Source organism: Pyrgilauda ruficollis, unplaced genomic scaffold (genome assembly GCF_017590135.1).
Source record: "Pyrgilauda ruficollis isolate IOZ18807 unplaced genomic scaffold, ASM1759013v1 scaffold10, whole genome shotgun sequence".
Lineage (NCBI taxonomy): Eukaryota > Metazoa > Chordata > Aves > Passeriformes > Passeridae > Pyrgilauda > Pyrgilauda ruficollis.
Window position 1 is genome coordinate 8,789,423 of NW_024508101.1, and position 22,064 is coordinate 8,811,486.

At 45.3% G+C, this 22,064-nt stretch overlaps 2 protein-coding genes across 7 annotated transcripts in view; one reads left to right on the top strand and one right to left on the bottom strand.

Annotated features, from left to right (window-relative positions):
* Nucleotides 1–4,625: 4,625 nt before the first annotated feature.
* SLC25A20 (solute carrier family 25 member 20) lies at nt 4,626–16,124 on the bottom strand. The gene is made up of 9 exons (XM_041461498.1): nt 15,756–16,124; nt 15,027–15,119; nt 12,987–13,114; nt 10,743–10,833; nt 9,675–9,792; nt 8,437–8,509; nt 7,747–7,856; nt 6,294–6,418; nt 4,626–5,794 (listed from the first exon to the last, which is right to left on the bottom strand). The coding sequence occupies exons 1-9, from the start codon at nt 15,858–15,860 to the stop codon at nt 5,732–5,734; spliced, it is 906 nt and encodes a 301-aa protein (XP_041317432.1). The 5' UTR covers nt 15,861–16,124; the 3' UTR covers nt 4,626–5,731.
* Nucleotides 16,107–22,064, top strand: part of ARIH2 (ariadne RBR E3 ubiquitin protein ligase 2) — a 36,795-nt gene continuing 30,837 nt past the window's right edge. For 4 of the 6 annotated variants that reach the window (XM_041461450.1, XM_041461443.1, XM_041461426.1 and 1 more), the window contains exons 1-2: nt 16,107–16,244; nt 19,967–20,314. In XM_041461450.1, coding sequence (XP_041317384.1) covers nt 20,066–20,314 — 249 coding nt within the window. In that variant the 5' untranslated portion in view covers nt 16,107–16,244; nt 19,967–20,065. Of the gene's footprint in view, nt 16,245–18,282; nt 18,304–19,966; nt 20,315–22,064 lie in introns of those variants that run through there. The other 2 variants (XM_041461434.1, XM_041461469.1) reach the window with 2 other exon arrangements.

Below are 22,064 nucleotides of genomic sequence, written 5' to 3' on the forward strand. Positions count from 1 at the left end.
GTGTGCAACTTCTCTCAGGCCCAGAGCAGCAGCAGCACTGAGGGAGCAGCCTGAGCTCAGGTCTCCAGTGAAGAAGGGAAGTCAGCTCATTGCACGGACAAACATCTCAGGCTTCCACCCTCCGTGCCAAGGGTTAGCAACAGCACTGTGTCCTTCAGCAAATCAACACTCCAACTGTCACCTGCAAAGGGAAGTGGAGCTTATCTGTGGCCTATTGCTAAAACTTTGATACTGATCTTTACAGCCATGTTTCTAGTAAGCCTAGGGACAACCTGTGCATCATAAATAGCTGAAAAGGATCTGTCTGAGCCTAAACTGAACTGTCTGAACTTAAACTGGTGTCTGAATTCAGACACAGATGTTAGTAAAAATCCAGTCCAATGTCTCCTTAATGTTTACATTTTTACCAGGTTTGAGATACGCTTGCAGAACTATTCTAATACATTGAGGTAACGGAAAATATCCTTGGTTTTATACACAAATCTCCCTAAATTAGAAATGGTTTTCTGTTTCAAGCATCCAGCACCAGGCAGCTTTTTCCCCCCTTTCACTGAACAGTTTTCTCAGGGCAGGGTCTGCTGGGCAGAAAGACAAAGTGAGGTAAAATGGGGTCAGACAGAGCCAAGTCCAGAGCCCAACACATTGAAAGAGCACAGAAGCCCATGATCCCATCACCCAGAAGGCATCCTGGAGAGCAAAGAAGAGGCAGAAATCCCAGCAATCCCTACACCCACCCTCCTGGGAAACCCCCAGCTCCAAGGCAGGCCTTCATCTGAGTCAGGAGCAAAAATCCCCAGGATGCAGCTGCCAGGGCAGCCGAGTCTATTTTCAGCCAGCACCACCGAAAGCCTTCGGTGCAGAGCACACTGAGTGCCACTGTCACAGTGCCACAGCATGCATGGCTTCGTGCCACTGACTCAGCAAGCATTTTAGCCTGAGGCTGGACAAGCCTGGACCAGCAGTGCAGTCACACGTTACAGCTGGAAGCAGGATGTCATGAGGAGAAGAACACAGGCCACCAGTATGCCCTTGTGGCAAAGAAGGCCAGCAGCCTGCTGGGCTGCTGTAGGAAAAGAGGAAAAGCATTGCCACCAGGCCTGGGGAGATGAACTTTCCCTGTTCTCAGCACTGATGAGGCCACAGCTGCAGTCCAGTTCTGGGCTCCCCAGCACAGGAGAGGCATTGATATACTGGACAGTCCAGTGAGCACTGCAGAGAAGGTGAAGGAACTGGAGCATTTGCAATATGAGGAGACCAGGAGAAATGGAATTGCTCAGCATGGAGGTGGCTTTGTGAGGATCTTACTGATGTGTATGGATCCCTCATCAGAGAAGGTTTAGAAGGTGGAGCCAGACTCTCCTCAGTGATATCTAGTGACATTGAAATACATCAAGTTCCTCTTAGACATAAGAGAACTTGTATTTTTGTGAAGCTGGAACTGGTTGCCCCAAGAAGCTGTGAAGTTTCTATCCCTGGAGATATTAAGAACCAACTGAACCTGGGCAACCTGCACGAGTGGGCCCTGCTCTGAGCAGGAGGGCTGGACTGGACTGTGTCCAGAGATGCCTTCCAGCCTCAACTGCTCTGTCATCCTGTGAACTGTGTAGTGGTGAAAACCACTTTGTTCAGGCTGTGCACAAGGCTGGTCTCTCACTGGCACAAACAGGATATTGACATAGCAATCCTCTTATCCAAGAGGCAGCAGATAAAAAGAACAATGTAGAAATGGAAAACTGAACCATTAGAGCCAATTGGGCACATGCAAAGCTATAGGTGGTGCTGTGTCCTAGTGTATGTTGTTATTTAAAGGTACATAGCCAGCCCATCCTCCTCTGTGCAGACCCCACAGAACTAGTCATTGCTTGCCCATAATTTTGTAAAAACACCAGTCAAACTGATGAAGATTTGAAGCCTGTCTCTTCCTCTGCCCAGCAGTGCCCAGCAGCAGATGCTTGCAGAAATAACACAATAAATAAAACACTAGCTGTGCCTTCCCTAGCACACCCTCCAAATCCCATCAACCAGCAATTCAGGAACACCCTGTGCCAAGGCTTTGCAGCCCTATCAGTTTTCAGTAGATCCTGATGAATGGTTCTTCTGTGATTTTTTTTTTGCATTCTGTTTAAATATTGCTTGATCTCCTCATTGTATATCTTGTCCTGTGAGAAATATGAGTAAATGCACCCTCTTGACATTGCACACCATTCATAAGATCTACCTTGCAATGTTCTTTTCCAAAGTGGAGAGTCTGTCCTGAATGTGCCTCCCACAGGTAGCTTCCTTTAATTAGACAAATTTGATCAAGACTGACTTGTCAGGGGTGTTCCAAGGACCTTTCTGTCACTATAGCAATGCTGAGTGTGCACAAAAGGCACTCGCCCACAATGGGCAGAGAAATGCAAGCACAGGAGATTTATCTGTCCTGGGTTACTTCTGGAATACTCCCAGACACCTTGAATCACCACTGGAAAAATCACTTCCATCAAAGCAGAAGGGGCCAGGAGGAAGTACAGCACAAGAGCCTCGGGGCACTGATTTTGATACGGCAAACCCAGATGTTATCAGCATAAGGAGCATAAAGAAAATTAACATTGGTATCACTGGCTGGCACCAGTGTACCAGCTGCTGCTGTGTGCCCTTAAACTGCAGATACACTGCCTGAATTCCCACAAGAACCTGGGCAATTAGAAAATAACATTTGAATGCAAATCTAGGCCTCTGAAAGCAAAAGAGTCCTCAGGGTATAGAAAATCAGGCTTGTGTTAAAATCCTTCTCTCTTTCTGAGGCTGCACACATTAGAGGCAAGGAATTGGCAAATTTTGTATGGCAGAGTCTTTAGAGATACGAGCAGCTTTTTAAATATTTCCAGGGTGCCTGGGTTTCAGTTTTTGAATAAGCAAGCAGATGTGTCTGATGAGCCTTTGCAAAGCTCTTCTTCTGCCATTGCTGTTGGAAAGCAGCCCCTCATCCCTGATTGTCTTCTGCCATATTTTACTTAGCTAAAAGCACCAAATGAAATCAACCATGGTAAACAACAGAATGTTATCACATAAAATACAAAGCTCTGCAAAAACCTTAGAGTGGGAAAAATATAGAATATAATTAGGATAAGTCAGGATCTGAAATGTTCAAGAAAAAAGTGTTAAAAGGGATAGTTTGGCAGAAGGAAAAGAGTCTACAGTTACTGGTAACAACTGAGGTAGTAGAGAGTGAAGGGAATATTTCAGTCTTCCAGGGCCAGTACTGCTTAAGGCCACAGACTGAAGAGGCTCAGCTGGTGAGAGCACAGCCAAGGTAAAGTTTGTTGAGCACCAAGCCAGAGGCCAGGACACAGACTGAGAGTGGGCTCCTTGCTGCTCAAATGCAGGAGCTGCGCTCTCAAACCCAGCAGCTCAATCCAAGGCATTACTTGTCCCTGATTTGGTCTCCAATAATTTTATGTTTTTCACAGTCTGCAGCACTTGGGATTGATAGGACTGGGGTGGGAGAGAGCACTAACCAAGTGTGCACAGCTCATGACCAAGCTTTGGGAATCTCAGCCTTCCTCTGCTTCAGCTCTTCCCAGCTTTCTGGGAGCTTAGGAGGTCAACAGGATGCAGTTGACAGGGCAGCTGGAATGGGCAGCTTTAAGCATCACTGTCTGAAATTTTATGAAAGAATATGCACTTCTGTCCCTCCCCAGTGTCAGTATTTCTGAGCACATGAATAGAATTGAAAATAAAATTCAGCTTTATAACACTTCTTAAAGCTGGAAGTTGCTCCTAGGTACAACAGCTTCAGCCTGGAAATCAGAAAGAAGCCAGAGCAGCCACCAAAGCAGCACAGGGCAGCATTTTGTGGTGAGGCAGCACAGAGCCACCAGAGCAGAGCTGGTCAGCTTGAAACTAGCTGGGATTTGGCCTCAGTAAACCCAGAACTGTGTTTAAAACCATTTGAGAGGTTTATATTCTGTAATCACTTCCCCAAACCAGTACAAACTCAGTGTTCACACTAAGTATTGCATTCATCAGAGGAGGAACAGCAGCCACTCCTGAGCACTAAGGAGCAGGGAAGACCCTGGGTGGTACAGTGGCAGCAAAATGCAGAAGCAGCCCCAGGTGACTGAGATTCTCCCACACCAGGGGCTCTCCCTCCTGTCCTGTAAAACACAAGAGGTGGACTCTGAGGAAGGCAGGTTCCCTTCTGGTCTTCCCAAAAGTAACTGGGAAGGAAAGTAGAATTCAGGGCTTCTCCACAGCACGGAGTATGAAGTTCTTAGGGCTGCCCCTGCCTGTGGAAAGCCAAGATGAAGACTGTGTCCTCATGGTACAGGTCAACAGACCACACCAGGTACAAAGTATGTGTTATTTGTTCCAAGATGTGCTATTTAGTGTGTTGCTTTATAGTTAAATATTTGCATTCACAATGCAGCACCTAAAAGGACTTGTATGACAAACATGCCAAGTGCAGAATATTCCTTTCCATCATTCATGTCAGAAATTGAAAAGCTAAAAGGCAAGGGGTTAGAAACCAAAGACAGCAGAGCACAGCTTATTTACCAATCAGAGAATTAAGAATTGGAAATTTTTTGCAAAACTTAGCATGCATGACCATGCAAAAAGTAAATGAACCAAAGCACACATTCTAGCCAAGCAGCACCTAGTTTTATTGAGTTCCATAACACTGCATCACAACCGAAATAAATTAAAATTTGCTTTTTGCTTCCAGTATTAGTCACTTCTCAAATGAAAATGTGATCATATTTAATAAGAGTAAGAGAAAACCAAGGAACAGGAGAAAGAATAAAGTTAGACAAAAATGCAGAGCCAGTGTCCTCTTCATGTGTCCCCCTCGTGTCAGAGAAATTCAGTTCTTGGAAGTGCTGTTAAATTTTCTCACATCAATGTCAGGGATTGAATCCCAGGACACAGTATTTGATGAATCAAATATATCACAGATTGCTATTAGCTGTGCTGTACTTTTGAAATCACATTTGGGCTCTCTTCAATGCGACAGAAAGGATTTGAGAGAAAAGTTCAGGTTAATCAAACACATTTCCCCACTGGCTCCCTCAGTAAAGCTCAGTGCAAATGTTAAACATAATGCATTTTGTGTCCTAGTTCCACAGAAAAGATCAGCGTGCAAGACCTGATATGGTACCTGCAACACCCCTCAACCCACTGGGACATAGCTCTGGCCTCCCCTGCTGAGTTGTGTTTGCTGCTGTACAAGCACAGGAGATTAAAGCCAGTGTTAACACAGAAACAGCCACAACTGAAAAAGTACAGGAGATGAGAACATTGTCTGACATTGCCTGCAGACACGACCATGTGCAGCTGCTAACTTATGCCCTGAGAGTTAAGTACATGCTGCCAAAAAATTATTTTAAGGAGGTTTTTCAGCATTAATAGCTACATGTTTCTTCAGTAAATAAAGAATTACATTTTAAGATGTGTCCCCTTCTTCCATGAGGAAGTACTTAAAGTAGCACGTGGACAGTGACAACTGTGTGTTAGCAGTGTCACTGCTGTGGCTGGCTCAGAAGATTTGTCACCCCTAGCTCCTCACCAACTCTGTCAGAGTCACAGCTTGCATTTCTGACTGGCACATAGCACCACCTAAAGATTGTGAGAAAGGCAAAAAGGTATTAGGCAAACAATTATTCCTGAAATATTAAGTGATCATTAATTTATTCCTCTGAGGCAGATTTGCACTCTCTTCCTTCTCTCTCTTCTCCAGACTTCCTAGTCTTCATAGGCCAGGGGCAATCCAGTTAAGAAACTTCATGGCAACTTCAAAACCAAGAAAACATGCCTGGAAAAGAGAATACAGAACAAATAAGGATTCTAAAAATCTCTTTCAAACAAGGCTTTTGAACTGCTGCACTATGAACACCTAATGTGGTTTATATGGAAGGAGGAAGAGGACAAAAATGTCTTGACCCAGAAGCAAGAATTCTACTGTATCCCTCCATACAAAGGCTGAGCTTTGGCTCTGTTAGGCTCATTATTGAAGGGGAAGTGAGTCCAAATTGATTCCATCTTCTACAGTTGGATGTACAACCAGTAGCTAAAAACTATCAGAGAAATTCAACAAAGAGCTTTCATGCAAAGCTCTGAAGAAAGATTTACTTGTTGCTCCTAGATTAAAGCACAGTTTTAGAATCTGGACACCAACAGTCAAAAGTACCCTCGGTGACAAGAAGCTGTCTGGAATGGCACAGGAGTAAACAGGCAATGTGTCCTCTCCAGACTGCCAACACTCACTGTGAGCACCACGTCCCCAAACCCAGCCGGAACCATGGCGTACTCACCGCGTTGGCAGGAAAGGCCCTGATCATCACAGCTGTGAACCCCTTGTACAGAGATGCAACTCCTTCCTCTCTGATGAGCTCCCTCAGCACATCTCTAAAGCCATTTGGGTATTTTCCTGCAGGAGCTGAAAGGGATGCACAACACGTTAGCCCAGATGTGTGGCAGTGACGAAGGCTGAAGGATGTGCCATAGGTAACAGCCCAGGATTTTCAACAGGTTCACACTGCTATTGCAAACAGACAAGAGAGCTCAGTAAAGGCTCAGTGAACAGAAGTTAGGTGCTCACCATGACCAAAGAGTTTACACCATCAAGTCATTGCAGGCACGGAAGAAAGGAGAATTACTTTTGTCAGGGTTGAATGTCTGAGCTGTTAGTTGCACTGCTGATCACAGCTCTCCCAAGAGCTGCACTTAGGTGATAGGAATGTCAGATAGAAAAACTGATGAAGCTGGTTAATAAGAAAATGATCCTATCACATGCCCCAGCCAAGAACACCAACAGACTTTAAATGAAAAGCACAGGATGTTCTAATGCTGATGTTACATGGATATGCTGAGGTGTTTTTCAAAAGCTACTCTGCTCAAAACACAATTTGTTCCTTCTCCTGACACTGCCCTGGGAAATACTGCCTCTGCCAGCCCTCTGAAGAGATAATCCACAGATTAGCCCAGTTAAACTGAACCACCATGAACCCATGTCATCCACACAGCAGCACTGGGGACTGGCTCAGTGGAACAGGATCAAAGCTGTAATGGGTTTCCCTCTCAGCCCTTGGTATGGCACAAACAGCCACAGCAGCCATTGCTCAGAGAAAAAGAAATGAGGTTTCCTGCACTGACCATCATGATTTGCGACTCATGAAAAATGGTCACTGTCCAGTGGAGAGCTGAGTCCACAGAGACCATAGGGAGCCTTAACAAAAATATTCATTGACAGGACTAGCAGAGAAACCAAAAAAAACCTGTCAAACTCTGCTGAAGCACAAGGTCTGGGGTTATACTAACTGTAATTAAGCCACAGACATTAAAGAGCAGAGTTGCCAGTCCAAAAGCAATACTCTCAGCATGTCACACCCTGTTACTATAAACTGCAGATAGCACAGGCTACAATTTATACAATTATGTCTGAAGTGAAATAATAAAAACTCTCAAAAAATTACATTTGTTATAAAACAGCTATGACAATTCTACTATGAGTTCTATGCTTAGGTTTCAAATCAGGCACCTCAAATCAAGATCATTATATCACCAAGGATTCAGAAACAGAGTAGTGCAACCAAAAATTTGTGAGAAAACCAGCTAGAATGCTAGGAACACCCTTGTGTTTTTCATACACTTGTTTCAAGCAGCACTCAAGACCTGCTGCCTCCCAGAAGGCATCTTCCATCCCTGCCCAGCCCATTCCCAGGAGCACCACAGCGAGTGTGGCCGTGACTCTGGAACGCAACTCACCAGTCTGGAAACGTGATTTCAGCACGTCTGGTGGAATGGCAACTGCCCAGTTGAAGATCCCAGCCAGGCCCCCAGCAAAGAGGATCCTAGGCACACTGAGGTCACTCACACTGTAGCAGGATCAGAGTGGGGTGGGAGGAAGAAGTGAAAAAAAAAGATTTAAAAAGGAGAAAAATGTCAAACTCATTGTTTGACTAAGATGACAATCAAAAAGACAGCCTGGCTGGCAGCCAGAAGGCAGCACAATGCTGCAGACAGAGACAGAGTGCAGTATCTGAGCAACCTTTCCAAGATGGACCAACTCCACCCTAAAGATTCAAATCTTTTTATTCAGCAGCACACAGAGACATGCTCTGGGAAAAAAAAACAAAAACCAATTCAACCAACCAAACCCCCACAAAAAATCCAACAAAGCCCCCCAGCATTTAGTGTCCATAGAGGGTTGAAACTACTTTAAGTATTCCTTACTTGGCTAATAAGATCCAAATTGGAATCTGAGAGAAACTCAGAATATTATTTTAATTGTCAGCTAACCCCAGACCAAAACAGTTCAACTCACTAGATGAGCAACCATTTTTCTCTTTTTAAAATTTGTTTTGATGATACTGCTGTAAATCTCTTCGTAGCTGGGGAGATTAATCAGCAGTGTCTGGGAAGCTCAGAGAGTGATGACTGTGAGATTTCACTGACCTCTTTCCCTCAGGGGTCAGAATGTTCTTCAGCCACTCGTACGTCATGAAGTACATTCCGCTGGCCGGGACGTCTGGTGGGTAAACAACAAAGGCTGTGAGGAGTGGGAAACCAAAGGGAGCCCGGAGGCACACCGGCCCCATACCAGCCCAGCAACACCACTAAGTACATACAGATTCCTTTTCTGAACCTCTTCTACAAACAAAATAAAAATCTTCTGCTGCCTTAGACAGAGGAGTCTGAACTTTCCCATGGAGAGCAGGTGCTAACGGCAAGAACTGGAAAATAACTTTTCTGTCAGCAGCCTTTCAAACCAGACTGTAACTGGTTACATTACACTAATGATGAGACAGCTCTAAACTGTCCACATTTCTGCACAGCACATCACAGCAGCACAGGAACTTAATGAATTTTGCACACTATTAGTTCTAATGATTCCATTTGGGGCTTATTTTCTGCAGTTGATGGGTCTTGTTTTGTTTTTTTTTAAGCTATTCTCACAGCCTATTCTTATCCCATACCTAAACTGGAGAACAAGCCCCTACCTAGGGACACTGCCAGAGTTACACTGCAGGCTGCTACACTTGTGTGAGAAGCAGAGGATAGAACCAATTCCTAAACTGAAGTAACAAAATACAGAAATTTCAGTTTTTCAAAGGGGAATTACTAAAATACGTAAAGGATTCTGGGTCTGGCACAATTACTTAGTTGTTGTTGTATTTGAGAGAGGGGTCATGACATTCTAGTTCAAAATAACCCAGACTCAAAAGGGTAGAAAGCATAACTGCTGCCACCAGAGATTTTAAAGCAGTCAGTATTATACAGCAAGTCACAGACAGGCACAATCCTTCTCTCAAGGAGAAATAAAAGAAAAAAAGAAGGAAATAATTTTTTAAAAAAGCCCACTTCTGTATTTTTCTCTTCTCTTTGTTCTCTCTGCTCCTCTCCTGAAGTCTCTCATTCCTCTTGGCTTCTCAGATCTTAAATACTTCCTATATCCCTCTGATCCTTGTCATCTAATCTCTTCCTCACCCACTGAGAATCTCATGTTTATTTCTCAGGCCCTTTGAGGCACTGGAGTAGCTCTGCAGACTGAAAAAAAAAAAAAAGAAAAAAAAAAGAAAATGGGTGACATAGCCCCTCCAATTTCCTAAAGGGACAGTGAGATCTCCCATACTGTGTCAGGCTTGTCATGCTGCAGTCCCCCCAGCAGGGACTGGGACAGCCCTGTCCCTCACCTCTCATGAGGGTCAGCACGGTTCCCTTGTACACGCCGCGGATCCCAGCCTCGCGGTACAGCTGCTTGGCACAGTCCAGGGAGCCACTGTACTTGGTTTCACCTGTAGCTGCCTGGATCTGTAGGGTTAAAGTGAGAGTTTCTGACACTGAAGGTTTCTGGTCGATGCAGAATCATTCAGCCAAGGGTTAGAAAGCCTCACATGTGTTTCCAGAGAGGAAGGAGCACACACTCCTGCCTAGGGAGTACTGCCTCACTTCCTCCAGTGGATCTCACATTGAAGCTGAGGCTGTGGTTACTGTTCCATGCAGAGAACAGATTCTCCTTTATTTTTCCATGGTATAAGTTTGAAATACTCAAGTCACCTAGGTAGTTCCACACTGACAAAAAGTAGTCTTCAAATAGTGAAATTCAAACCATTTGTATGTGTATAAAATCTCCCATGAGAATATCCTGTCTGTCAGCACTAACATGTGACCACCCATCACTGTATTAACAGAGTTCAACAGTCTGAAACAAGCAGAGCTTCCCACACGTGCTAAAGATGGCATTTCATTTGTTCAGTTTACATTTTCCAACAATACTTTAAAACCCCCGCAGGAGGTGCAGAGCTAACAGCCACCCAAATGTCAGAACACTGTTTGGAAATGCATTTCTTAGCTCTGCATGGGGAACTATCAAGGTAACACAACTTCTTTACACCAGAAAGAGTCTCATGATCTAGCAAGTTTACAGCTTTTTTTTTTTTTTGAAGGAAAAGTTTCATTCAGAAAAAATTGACTTTTCTGTACTTTGAAGTGGACTGAGGCATCCATGGATGCCTCATATAGTGTCCCACAGCATAAGGCTTGAGCTGTGCAAAATGAACAGAGCAATTAATGCTGTGTGTACTTATACTTCATGGTGAGTTTGTTTAATGCTTCTTCGTGACACAGCTGCATTAAATGACAGTTGTCTCAGTCCTGTCAAAAAACAGAACAGAGTAAATGCACTAACTAAAAGAAATTCCTGCTATGGAAAGACAAGACCCCTAAAATTAAATTCCCATCACCACCATCCAATGCCTTACCTGTAAAAGGCACTTGATTCTCTCTCCTGGAGCCATGATTACTGTTGTGAACACTCCTGACAACATGCCAGCAGCAAACAGCTGAGGATATCTGCCCCAAGGAAACAGAAAAGACCCTAACACAACACATCACACAGGAAATGAAGGGCAGAAAGACCCCTACATCCCCAGGTGATGCTGTTCCACATGAACATGGCAGTGGAACTTGAAATGCATCCACTGCTTTTATGAGTGCAGAAGTGCCTTGTCAATGCAGAGCCAAACATTTAAGATCTCTAGGACTCAAAGCGCTGGTTCCTACAGCAACCACAACTCAGCTCTTCATATCCATTCTATTTGCTAATACTCCTTCCACTTGAGTTTTTTGCTATAGCATTTCCCATTCATTTTCACTCCCTTTCACTTCAGTCTCTTCCTCCTCCAGTCCCCCATACTCTTCTCAGTGACCCCAAATTCTACAGATATTCCTGCTTGTGCAGCAGAAGCCTCCTCTCCACAACCTCTCACTCTCTCAGTCTCTGCCAAAGTCGAGTCTGTCCTACCAACCTGTCATTATCCCAAACACTCTGCACCTGCTTTCACATGGCAAAGTCTCCATGACAAAAATCCCTTAAGCTGAGTTTCTCCATCACAAAACTATCTTTACAACCAGCCTCCTACTACCTCCCCTAGTAAGACCTAACATCTCAATTTAATCAAATTCCACACCTTCCACTTCTCTCCACTTGCCCAAGAGATGGCATTCTATTCCAATTCTTGCACGTTTCTCTACTCTAATTCCCATGATATCTTACAGACAATTCAGACCACCCTTGCCACTCCACATGCACCTCCTAGTCAAACTAAGTTAAGAGGTTTTTTAGCTCACCTTGGGATTATTCAGCCCCAGAAAAGGCAGGATAGGCTCCTCAGGTTTCTCTCCATCTTCTTCCTTCCACAACTTCCCTTCAAAATCAGCATGGGAAATACAACCATCCAGCCTGCCTCTAGACCCATAACCACAGCACCAGGAGTCTGACCTTTATTTTTGAGTCTCATGTCCCAAGCTCACTGTACCTTCACTGTGTCAGGTCTGCACCCACAGAACAGCACAGCTGAGCACAGTGACAGCACATATGCTCTTTGTTCTTTTCCACTGCTCTGCTTGAGAGGAATTCTACATAAAGACTCAAAAAACTACACTGTCCTTCTCCATCTTGCTCCTTAAAACTTCCTGTTGGCACCATGTGTATGAAACACAAGGCACTGAGGTGATTAGGCTGCTGGGAATAAGTTCATGGTGCACTTGTTCAGTCCCTACTGTTCCCCTGGCCTTTCCCTTCAGTCTTGCCTGCATGAGGACAGTGCCATGGTGTAAGAGAGGTGAGTGAGCAGTTCCCCAGCACCTCAGCACTGCTTCCCCCTGAGCAATGGCAGCTCTGTTGGCAGCAGCTCGTGTTGCAGGGCCAGGTGTGCTCACACCAGCCCTGTGCAAACGAGGCTCCAACAGAAACCAAAACACCCCACCACAGGTGGCTCCACACGATGGGCTCCTGCTTTCTGACAGAGCTCCTACCCAGCACACAAACAATGGGATAAAATGTTGCTAAGCTACAGCCCAGTCCCTGTGGAGCTGTAAATCACAGCTCGGCAAACCCACTACAGGAGTACTTGATGGCTGGGGGGCTTTCTTCATGCACAGGCTGGCTTGTAGAAAGCCCCCCCAGGTTTTCTGAGCTTCCTATTGCTGTTTCTGAAGGTCAGTCATGCCTGAGAGGAGGGCTGCTCATAAACACCTCTTTTCAGAAATAATAATAAAATGTTTTTATGTCTGTTTTCATATCCTAATGAAGGGCCACAAGAAGACTCACAACTAACAGGCAAAAGAGAATCAGGGCTGTGAATGCTACCAATTCACCCTTGACCATGAAAATTTATGGCTCCCATAGTTTCTGTTAATAGCAAGACTGTTGGCAGGCAATCATTATATAACTCTCACTGTACTCATCTACACCGGAATTGTTCCTCAGTGGCTCCTTCCTGCGTAGAAAGGGAATTGCATCCCACCTGCCCACACAATGCCTGTTTTTAGCCTCTGCTATCAGTCCCACGCTTCCAGAAGCATTAAAACATGAGTGGTTTATTTTTCACAACTATATTTATCACCTAGGAGAAGACACAAATTTACACCACAACTCAACGTGTGACAATGCAGCAAGAGCCTCAGGATGCCTTTCCCAACCGTCTGATTAACCAGGAACTCACGTCAAAACATCGTCAGGTTTTCTTTGCTGGAGTCTTTTTCCCAAGCCAAATCCAAAGAAGCACACAGCAAACATGGGTGTCACCCCGATGATAGGAGCTGCCATTCCTCTATATAAGCCTTGGACTCCCTGCAAGAAACATTATCACAGGCATTACTTGGTTTGGCATAAACTTTGCACACATTTCAACTTGTTGAGAAGAGAAAGGCAACAATCCAGGATAGGATCCATCTAACAGTCTAACTGATCAGAGGAATACAGGGGTTTATTGCTCATTTGCAGTTATACATGTTTAGCTGAGGCTCAGGGACTGCTGCAGAGGAAACTATCCTTCCTGGGAAACACTGGCAGCACTGATGCCCTTCTAGAGCAACACTCATCACCTGCACATACATCTCAAGTATGAGGAGGTTAAAAGCCCCCTGAATGAGAGCCTTCATAGATTATGTCAAGAGAGAACACTCTCAGCTGCACACAGAAACTGGTAACTTGTAACCAATTGGTAACTTGTAACTTGTTTTATTGGTAACTTGTCAAATGCAGTACTGTAAAATCCTGACACTGAACCTGAGATCACTGAAACAAATTCACTCTTTAACTAAAGGAAGAGCCAGGGAGAGCAACTGGAAATCCTTCACTCCCCCCATGAATTCACTTTGGAACAGATTCAAGAGCAAATTATTTTTTGTTTCCTACCCTAAATCCAAACTTTTTCCCCACACATTCCTGATGTTTCCTTTCATAGACTACACATATGAAAAAGTTCTAATGCAGACCCCAGCAGCTGTATTTATTTCACTTCTCTTGCCTTTAAATTGAACTTTGTCCAATAAAAAGGAGAGTTATCTTCCTAGATAAAGGCTAGATGCATAAATTAAATATTTGCTGGTCTCTGCACCCCTTTTTTCCCCCTGTCCCAATAAACCAGTGCATCCAGTACATGCTGAAGTCTTACAGGCACAACTGGCTCTGCCACGAAATTCCACCTGGCTGAGACATCAGCCACTGCTGCTCAACCTCCCCTTGGGCAGTGGGAAGCCAAAGGCCTTGGCAGAGAGGTTTAGTAGTTTTCCTCACAGAAATGGATGAGTATTGAGTAGGAGTAGAGAAGCAGCAGTGCTTTTGAACTTCCCATCACAAGGCTGTTATTATGGCTCAGCTCTGACGTCCGTGCTGCAGCAGGGGTGTTAAAAACTGCCAGGGATTCAGAGCTGGCACAGCACTCCACTCCTTTGTGGGAGAGACCAGGGAAACAAGATTTGCTTTGGTTATATAACAACCTGTTAATACCACAATGGAAGGAGATTTCAGATTTTGAGGCAGATCTTTCATTCAACAGGGAGTTACCTCACGAGATCCAGCAGTTAGAAATGAGACTTCAGGCAAGCAGATAAACAGCTGGGCTTTACAGCCATTATTTCCAAATGGTAAATAGCTGCTGAGAACACTCAAAAAGCAGAAAATTGGGCACTCTGTCAACTAAAGATTTTAAATCAAAGCTGCGTGTCTTTCCAAAAACAAAACAGACTGGCTCAACAAGATGATTATGATGATTCAGGAGTAAAAAACACTGTCCACCTTCTAGAGAAGGTTGAATAACACTATAATTGACACTCTGCTCTCAAAAAGAAATCTATGAATTAAAGATCTGCTGCCTTCTCATAGGTGGCATAACACCTTACAGAAGAAAGTAAAAGTACTGCTTGTATCAGCAAAGTCATTACCCATTTTAGAATTTCCAGAGATGACTCCAAATACCTGCAAAATCCCAAGGCCAAAAAAACAACTGCCAACATTTACTCCAGTGTAACTTCAGACATTAATATCATGCTATTTTGAGCCCAAAACATTTCTCAGCAAAAGAAAGATACATGTACCAGGAGCACATGTATGCTAAGTACTCCCCAGACTTTGTAATCTGCTTAAAAATGTGAATTAGAATCAATTTAACTGACAACCCAGGAACTGTAGGGTTTCTCTGTAGGATTCCATTCCTACAATGTACAGAAACAACTGATATATCTGGCAGGTGTCACAGTACCTCTCCAACAAGAGTCTTTCTGAAGCAGTCAAAGGTCCCAGAATAGAGTGGGGCCTGACCAGGCTGTGGCTTAGGCTGGGTTTGCAGTCTGACCTAGTAAGAGGGAGAGGAAAACATTATTTTATCAAATATTACAATCTAAACTTTGATTGACAGAAAACCTCTGGCTATTACGGAGTATGTTTTGTGACCGGACCTGAAGATAATGATAGAAACATTGACATTATTTTAGTCCTTTGCAGAAGAGAAGAGACTGAATTTCAATATAATGAATAGTTAATGTATTTAACTAATTAATTGCTGGGATGATGTCCAGATGAGGACCCCAGCTCCCTGCACCCCACAGGGTCACTCCTGGCCTCGCCCTGGCGCGGGGTCCCGCCGCGGGACGGGGCTGGCGGGCGCACCCAGCTCCCAGTTCCTTCCAGCACCGGGAGCACCGACGCTCTTTTCCCGGTTTTTCACTAAAACCGGGACTGCGAGACCGCCGCGCCGCCAGGGAGCGCCCTACGGCACCACAGAGGCCAGCGCAGCCTCCCCGCGGCGCACCCCCGAGGCCCCGCCTCCCACGCAGTGCCTGCCGGGAGCTGTAGTTCTGCCACAGCGCCCACCGGGACCCGCGCCGCTCCCGCGCAGTTTCTGCCGGGAGCTGTAGTCCACCCTCCGGTGCCCCGACCGCACCGAGTACCGGCCGCCCCCCTGGTTCCCGGGCACCCCGCACCACCTTACCTTGATGGTGTCCAGCGGGTGCCCCACGAACACCAGGCAGACGCCCCCGAAACCGCCAGCGAAGAAGTTCTTCAAGGGGCTGATGGGCTGCGGCTGCTTCGCCATGGCGGCGGCGGAGGGTGAGAAGCGGGACCGGGACCGGGGCGCTGCGTCCCTGCCGAGTCAATGCCGCCCCCTCCGCGCCGCGACCTTTAGCCCAGTGCGGGGCACGCCGGGAAGCGGGCGCGGGGCGGGCCGGGACCGCGGCGGTGCGAGGGGCCGCTCCCGGCGCCGCCACTGGGCGCTGTCACCGGCCGAGCCCGGCCCGGGGGCCGCTCCTGAGGGCGCGGGGCCGCTTCCCCCCGCACATCCGCAGTGGTTCAGCCGCTCCTCCCCGCCCCGGCGCCGTGGCCCGGCCCGGCCCCGCCCCGCCCGGCGGAGGTGACGCACCGGGCCCGGCGGTTCCGGCGCGCAGAAGGAGCCCGGGGCGCCGCTCTCGCCGCCCGCCCGGTAAGTGCGGGGCCCGGCCGTGCCGGGGCTGGGGCGGGCCCGGCGGGAGGGATGCGGGGCCGCTTATCCGTGCCCGGTGCTGAGCTCGGCGCTCCGCCCCGGCAGAAGCCGCAGCCCGAAGCTCTCGGGCTCCGGGCGGCCGTGCGGGGGCCCCTCCTCGCCCCGCTCCGCCCGGGCTTTCCCCGCACGGTTTCTCTCCCGCCGGGCTCCTGCGCTGCCCTCGCTCGGGTTTGCGGCGCTCCGGCTGTGCGGGACAAGCGCGGGGGCCGGTCTCGCTCGCATTCCCAAAGAATGGAGCCCAGGTAATTTAAACGCGCTGGGCACCGCGCTGCCCGAGCCCGGAGTGCCGTGGAATACGTAGGTATCCGTAAAACAACTTGTTAAAAGTGGCGATGGGTTAGAAAGGGCAGGAGTGGAATGGATAAGTTGGCAAAGAGAAGGCAGCCGTGACAGCGTGAAGCAAGAGTGGGAAGAGGAAGGAAAGCGGCTGTGTTCCCGGGGAAGTGAGGTACGGCTCAAGGAGGTCCCTACGGAGTCATCTGTGCTGAGAAAGATCGGGTATCTTCTGGTTTCTCGGGCTTGGATGAAAAAAATCCTGCCTAAAAAACAGTGGAGAAGGAACAGCGAGGTGTGCTCTGCATATGTGAAGAGGCAGTTGGGGATGATCCACGAGTTATGGGTTTGGGTGACACAGATGAAGATGCAATCAGCATTGATAGCCAGCATGGAGCTGAGGCTGTGGATGGTTTCAGGGAAAAGGGAGAGTGCTAGCCTGTCTAAAGGTTACATGGATAAGGAGTTCAGGAGGCAGACTGAAGTTGCACTTTCTCTGTTTCAGATAAATAAAGAGGTGAGAGAAGAAAAATCCATATGAAATGGTTGTGAAATATCAACAGAAAAAGAGGAGGAGCATTCTCCAATTGGAGGAATCTCCACCAAAAGAGTTATTAGAGGAATCCCACAAGGGTAGGAATAAGAAAAGAGTAATGTTGTTGGACAAGGAATGAGGTGGAATCACATAATGTGGTAGCACAGTGGAAGGCATTTTGTTTCAAAAGACCTTGTTAAGAATTGTGTTGCAAAGCAGGAGTCAGGGAAAGGGCACTGTTGGAGGTGATAGGCAGCAGAGGGTAGGGGTGGTGTGTTTAGGAGTTCCTGCGAGAGACTGGGGCGAGAGAGGTGATTAAATTGTATCAGTGTTAGTGAGGATACAGGAGTATCCTGGATTAAGGTGGTGAAGAAGGAGATCATCCTCCCTTGGATTGGAAAGTGATCTAAGTATGGTTTAAAAATTTATAATTTGGTATTGGGAGTTACGGTCATTACTTAATCTAAATAAACCTGGCTTTTTTGACCCTGTATTTTGAGCTTAACATCTTTATTGTCTTAAAAATTAGTGCTATCAAGTAGTAGCTCTATCTTGTCTTTGTATTCAGAGAGTTTGATTTGGGCATTGGGCTGAGCATAGGTGAGGTGAGTTTTGTTCCTGGTTTTGAGTACCCTCCTTTGCTTTGTCCACAGAGCGTGTGCCTTATCCTTCCTTTCCCTTCACTTGTGTCAGTGTGGTGACCAGTTGTGCTGGAAGTGAGCTCTTTCCTACAATGTTGGGACACAGAAGTCAGCCAGTCCTGCAGACTGCTTTCTGCTTGTTAAATCCATGTGCCCATTTCCTGTGCAAACAGTTGCTCTGTTGGCTCACAGAACTGTGCTAGTGGCACTGAGAGACATCTCTGCTCTCCTCTGAGCCCCTTCCAGGGACTGGTGTGTAACTGGGAGGCACTGGGCAGGCCCCCTGTTCTACCTGGATATCTGCAAACATCTCAGTGCTTGGATGTGACTTGCCATGTATTGGAATAGCAGAGGACCCAGTGTTTTCATGGGGTTTTTTTTCTCTCTCTAGAGTGTGGAATGATCTGAGTGAATCTGAGAAGTTCCCTGGCCTGTGAAACTTGCTCAGGCTTTGTGGTGGCTGAACAGAGTTGTTGCATCTGGGCTGTTGATGGTTCACACTGGTGTTAGAGGCTCAAATAAGTAATTCTTTTAACATAAGTTTTAGCAGGTAAAGATCCATTACTTCTTTTGTGCAAGAGCTCAGTGTCAATGCAGACTAAGCCCAGACTCTCAGCAGGGTAGAGGGAGGGACGAGGGTTTGCCTTGTGTCTGCCAAATCAGATTTCACGTCTCTCTCCCTCCAGCGTGGAGAGACTGTGTCTGTTCCTCTGAAGTCCTGTGGAAAGCAGTGCTATAAATTGTTTGTGTGCTACATATGCTGTGGATAGCTAAGGAATCAAGAGGCAAATGAAAGGAATGAAGACTAGAATTCAGGAGGTAATTTAATTAGGTACTAGTCTTCAGCCTCTCTGGAGGTTTGTATCTCCTGAAATCACTGAAGCCCCTCAAATTAATTGTACATCACATCTCTTCCTGGATATTCTCTGCTGCCTGGTCAAGTGACTGGAAACAGAAAAAAAAAAAAAAAAAAAAGAGTTGAGGAAAAATAATGAAAATTTGTGGTTGAGATTTCCTGCACTCTAAAGTCAGGATTATCAAAGCTTGATTATGGTTTCCCCAGCAGCTAGAAATTGCAATAGTGAGGGAATATATTTGAGTGGCAGAGCTGACAACATAGTAATAATTCTAGTAATACAGAATGGGAATGTATTTAAGGAACCAAATACGTGCTGCTTGTGGAAAATAGAGCTTTGATTTTAATATATGTTTTTATATGTAAAATATGGTTACAGCATTGTTTTAATTCTTCTGTATTTAATATATTCTCTCTAAACTAAATAATTTGGTTAAATGGAAATTTACAATTAAATATGAGATGACCATAATTCAAGGTTGATTCATGCTTTACTGCTGAATCTTTTAGAGCTCAAATTCCTATGGTTCAGTTACACAAGCAGAAGATTTGTAGTTCAGATAAGTATCAGATGTGTGAATTTTCCAAAACAAGTGAGAAGCTTAAAAAAAAAAAAGTTAGCTGTTCTGATTCCTCTTCAATAGCAGCTATCAACACCTGAGCATAAATTTGTACATTCAAAAGGTAAGAAGTATAAATAATTTTATTTCCCCCTTCAGATATAAGGTCCAAGCCACATCACATCCACCAGAACCAATTTAAAGGGATGAGCTAGCTTCACAATTTCTTTTGAGATGATATTGGAGACTGTTAAATTGTGTGCATGTGAGAGATCTGTTTACTGCTCTTATTTTCCTAAGTCTCACTTTATGTCTGTGGTTTTGAAGCAATATGGATTTGTACAGAATATCACAGGTTGTACAGGTTGACTTTCTAGCTCCTGTGGCCATAGGTAAGAGGTTTGTGTTTTTCCTGTTAATTAGATAGTTAGGATGCTACAGCATTTCAGGCTGTTGCTAAAGAACTTTGTCATAAATTCATTTTTTTCTCTGAGAAGATCTGTAGTGAAGGTTATGCAGCCAGTTTCAAATGTCAGAAGTCAGGGGGCCTGCACTGGGGACTAGGATGCAGTAATGACCCAGTCTCCAAGGATCTGGACCTGTCCTGTAGGAGCAGCCTTGGCTTTGGAGGTGCAAGAGTCACCTGGATGGATCCAAACCAGGGACATGCACAGCAGAATCCTCTGTACTGGGCCGTTGGGTTGGTCTGTTCCTAGCTGCTTGATCACCTTTTTGTTGTTGACGTGGCACCTCTTACAATTTCTTAGGCACAGAAAAAACTGTTTTTCCTCCCTTAGGAGACAGAGCTCAGATGAAATCAAAAGAACGATAAAGTTTGGAGGAAAAAAAAGAAGCTGCACTTGCTTTCCTGGTCTGCAGTTTGGCAGGGCATTAAGATGTCCGTGGACATGAACAGCCAGGGCTCTGACAGCAATGAAGAGGATTATGACCCTAATTGCGAGGAGGAGGAAGAGGATGAGGATCCTGGGGATATTGAGGATTATTATGATGGGGTAGCTAACGACGTGGAGCAGCAGGGAGCAGATGCCTTTGATCCAGAGGAATATCAGTTCACCTGCTTGACTTACAAGGAGTCGGAGAGCACTCTCAATGAACACATGGCCAGCTTGGCTGCCACGTTAAAGGTGAGGAAAGGTTTCTGCATTCACACAGGTGTAAGACAAGTCTGTGGTTGAACAGGCCGACGCTGACAATACAGTTCTAATGAGAGCTGTGGCAACATTGCTCTTATGGGGGGGTTGGAGGAGCTTTATTGAAGGTCCCTCGTTCGAAACTGACTCAAAGGTTTGCAATTGTTACATACTGGGGCCTGAAAAATCTTCCTTACTGAATGTTGATTCTTTTTTTTTTACAGAGCTGAGCTTCATGACCAAAATGCCTGAGTTATAACTCTGCATTAACACAGTGCAAAGAGGGTATATAGAAAAGAAACAAATCAAGCCATAAATGGTGCAATTTGGTACACCTGTGTTTGCAAAGATAACTGACAAATAGAAGGACATGCTAAAACTCTGTAATTCTAACAAAAACACTTTTCTTGGTTGGTTCTGAGAGAATAATCATGGATTTTCAAAGACAGATCAGCTGTCATGCCAGTTATTAACCCTGCTGTTGCAGTGACAGCAATTCAAGTACAGTGAACTTGCCACCTCTTGGGGCAAGTGTGACTTAATTCATCACAGAAAAATCACACTCAGCCAGCTCCGTGGTATTATGCACAAAAAGACTTTTTGGTGTCTTCTTTCTCTTTTTGTAACCAATTACTGTAGTGTCAGTCAAAAGAGGAGGCAGGCCAGAGGAAAGCAGAGTTTCTAAGCTCTAGATGTGGACACTGGGTTGAAATTACTGCTGCATCTGCTTTGTAACAAACCAGGTCTTCTAGTGCTTGCTCTTGTCTGGAACAGCCCCTGAAAGCAGGACAGGTGATGACTGCAGCATGTAAAAAAAAACGTGCTGGGTAGGTTTTGAATCAAAGCTAATTTTAAAAATTAATTAAATCTAAAAATGTGAGGGATCTCTTGATCTTTATTTGCACATCAATGTCCTGTAGAAAGAGTATAACCATAAAGACTGAGGACTGTGAACCATAAACAACAGGTTTTAAAAGACACCCATAATTTGGTGATTTTGCCATCTGTTGTGCTTGTTCCAATCATTTACCACCTCAGAAAATGAAGTTGTACTTTTTCTTGCTCTTGAACTTTCTCTGTAATACTTCAAAATGTGTGTTCTGAACTCTGAATGCCTGCAGTTCTCTACAGATTGTCAGAAACTGGAGGTAACAGGAAAGTACAAATGAGAATAGTTGGTCAGCACTTCTGATCCAGCTGCCAGTTGCTTTTGGTTCTTAGCAATTAAGGTACAGAACAGCTTTTCTGTGCCTTATTTTCTGCCTTCAAATGGAACACCCTCCTAAAAGGTGACCCCTGCCATATTTTCTCTTGAATTAAATTACAGAAAGCAATACTTTTTAGTCCTTAAAATCAGGCTTCCAGTGTTAAAATAAAATTTTCAGGAGTTTTGAAGGTCTCATTGAACATATGTTATAGTTGCCCAGATTATACCAACCTGCTAGCTCAAATCTCATCCCACATAGTACCAAAGGAGAGAAAATCTAGATTTTTTTTTTTAATATCAAAAATATGCCTGCATATTTACTGCTGAAATTAAGTGCTACACGCTTTGGTTTGTGCATAAGAAGATGAAATTGAATTTGTGTAGCAGTTTGGAATGATGTGATCTTGTAAGCCACATACTCAGGCTGTGAAGTGTGCTTTGGAGTGCCACATTAACTCTCTTTTCTTCACAACAATAGTCCCACAGTTGCACTTTTTTTGGATATTTCTTGTGTATCTGCAGCATTTGCTTTTTGCT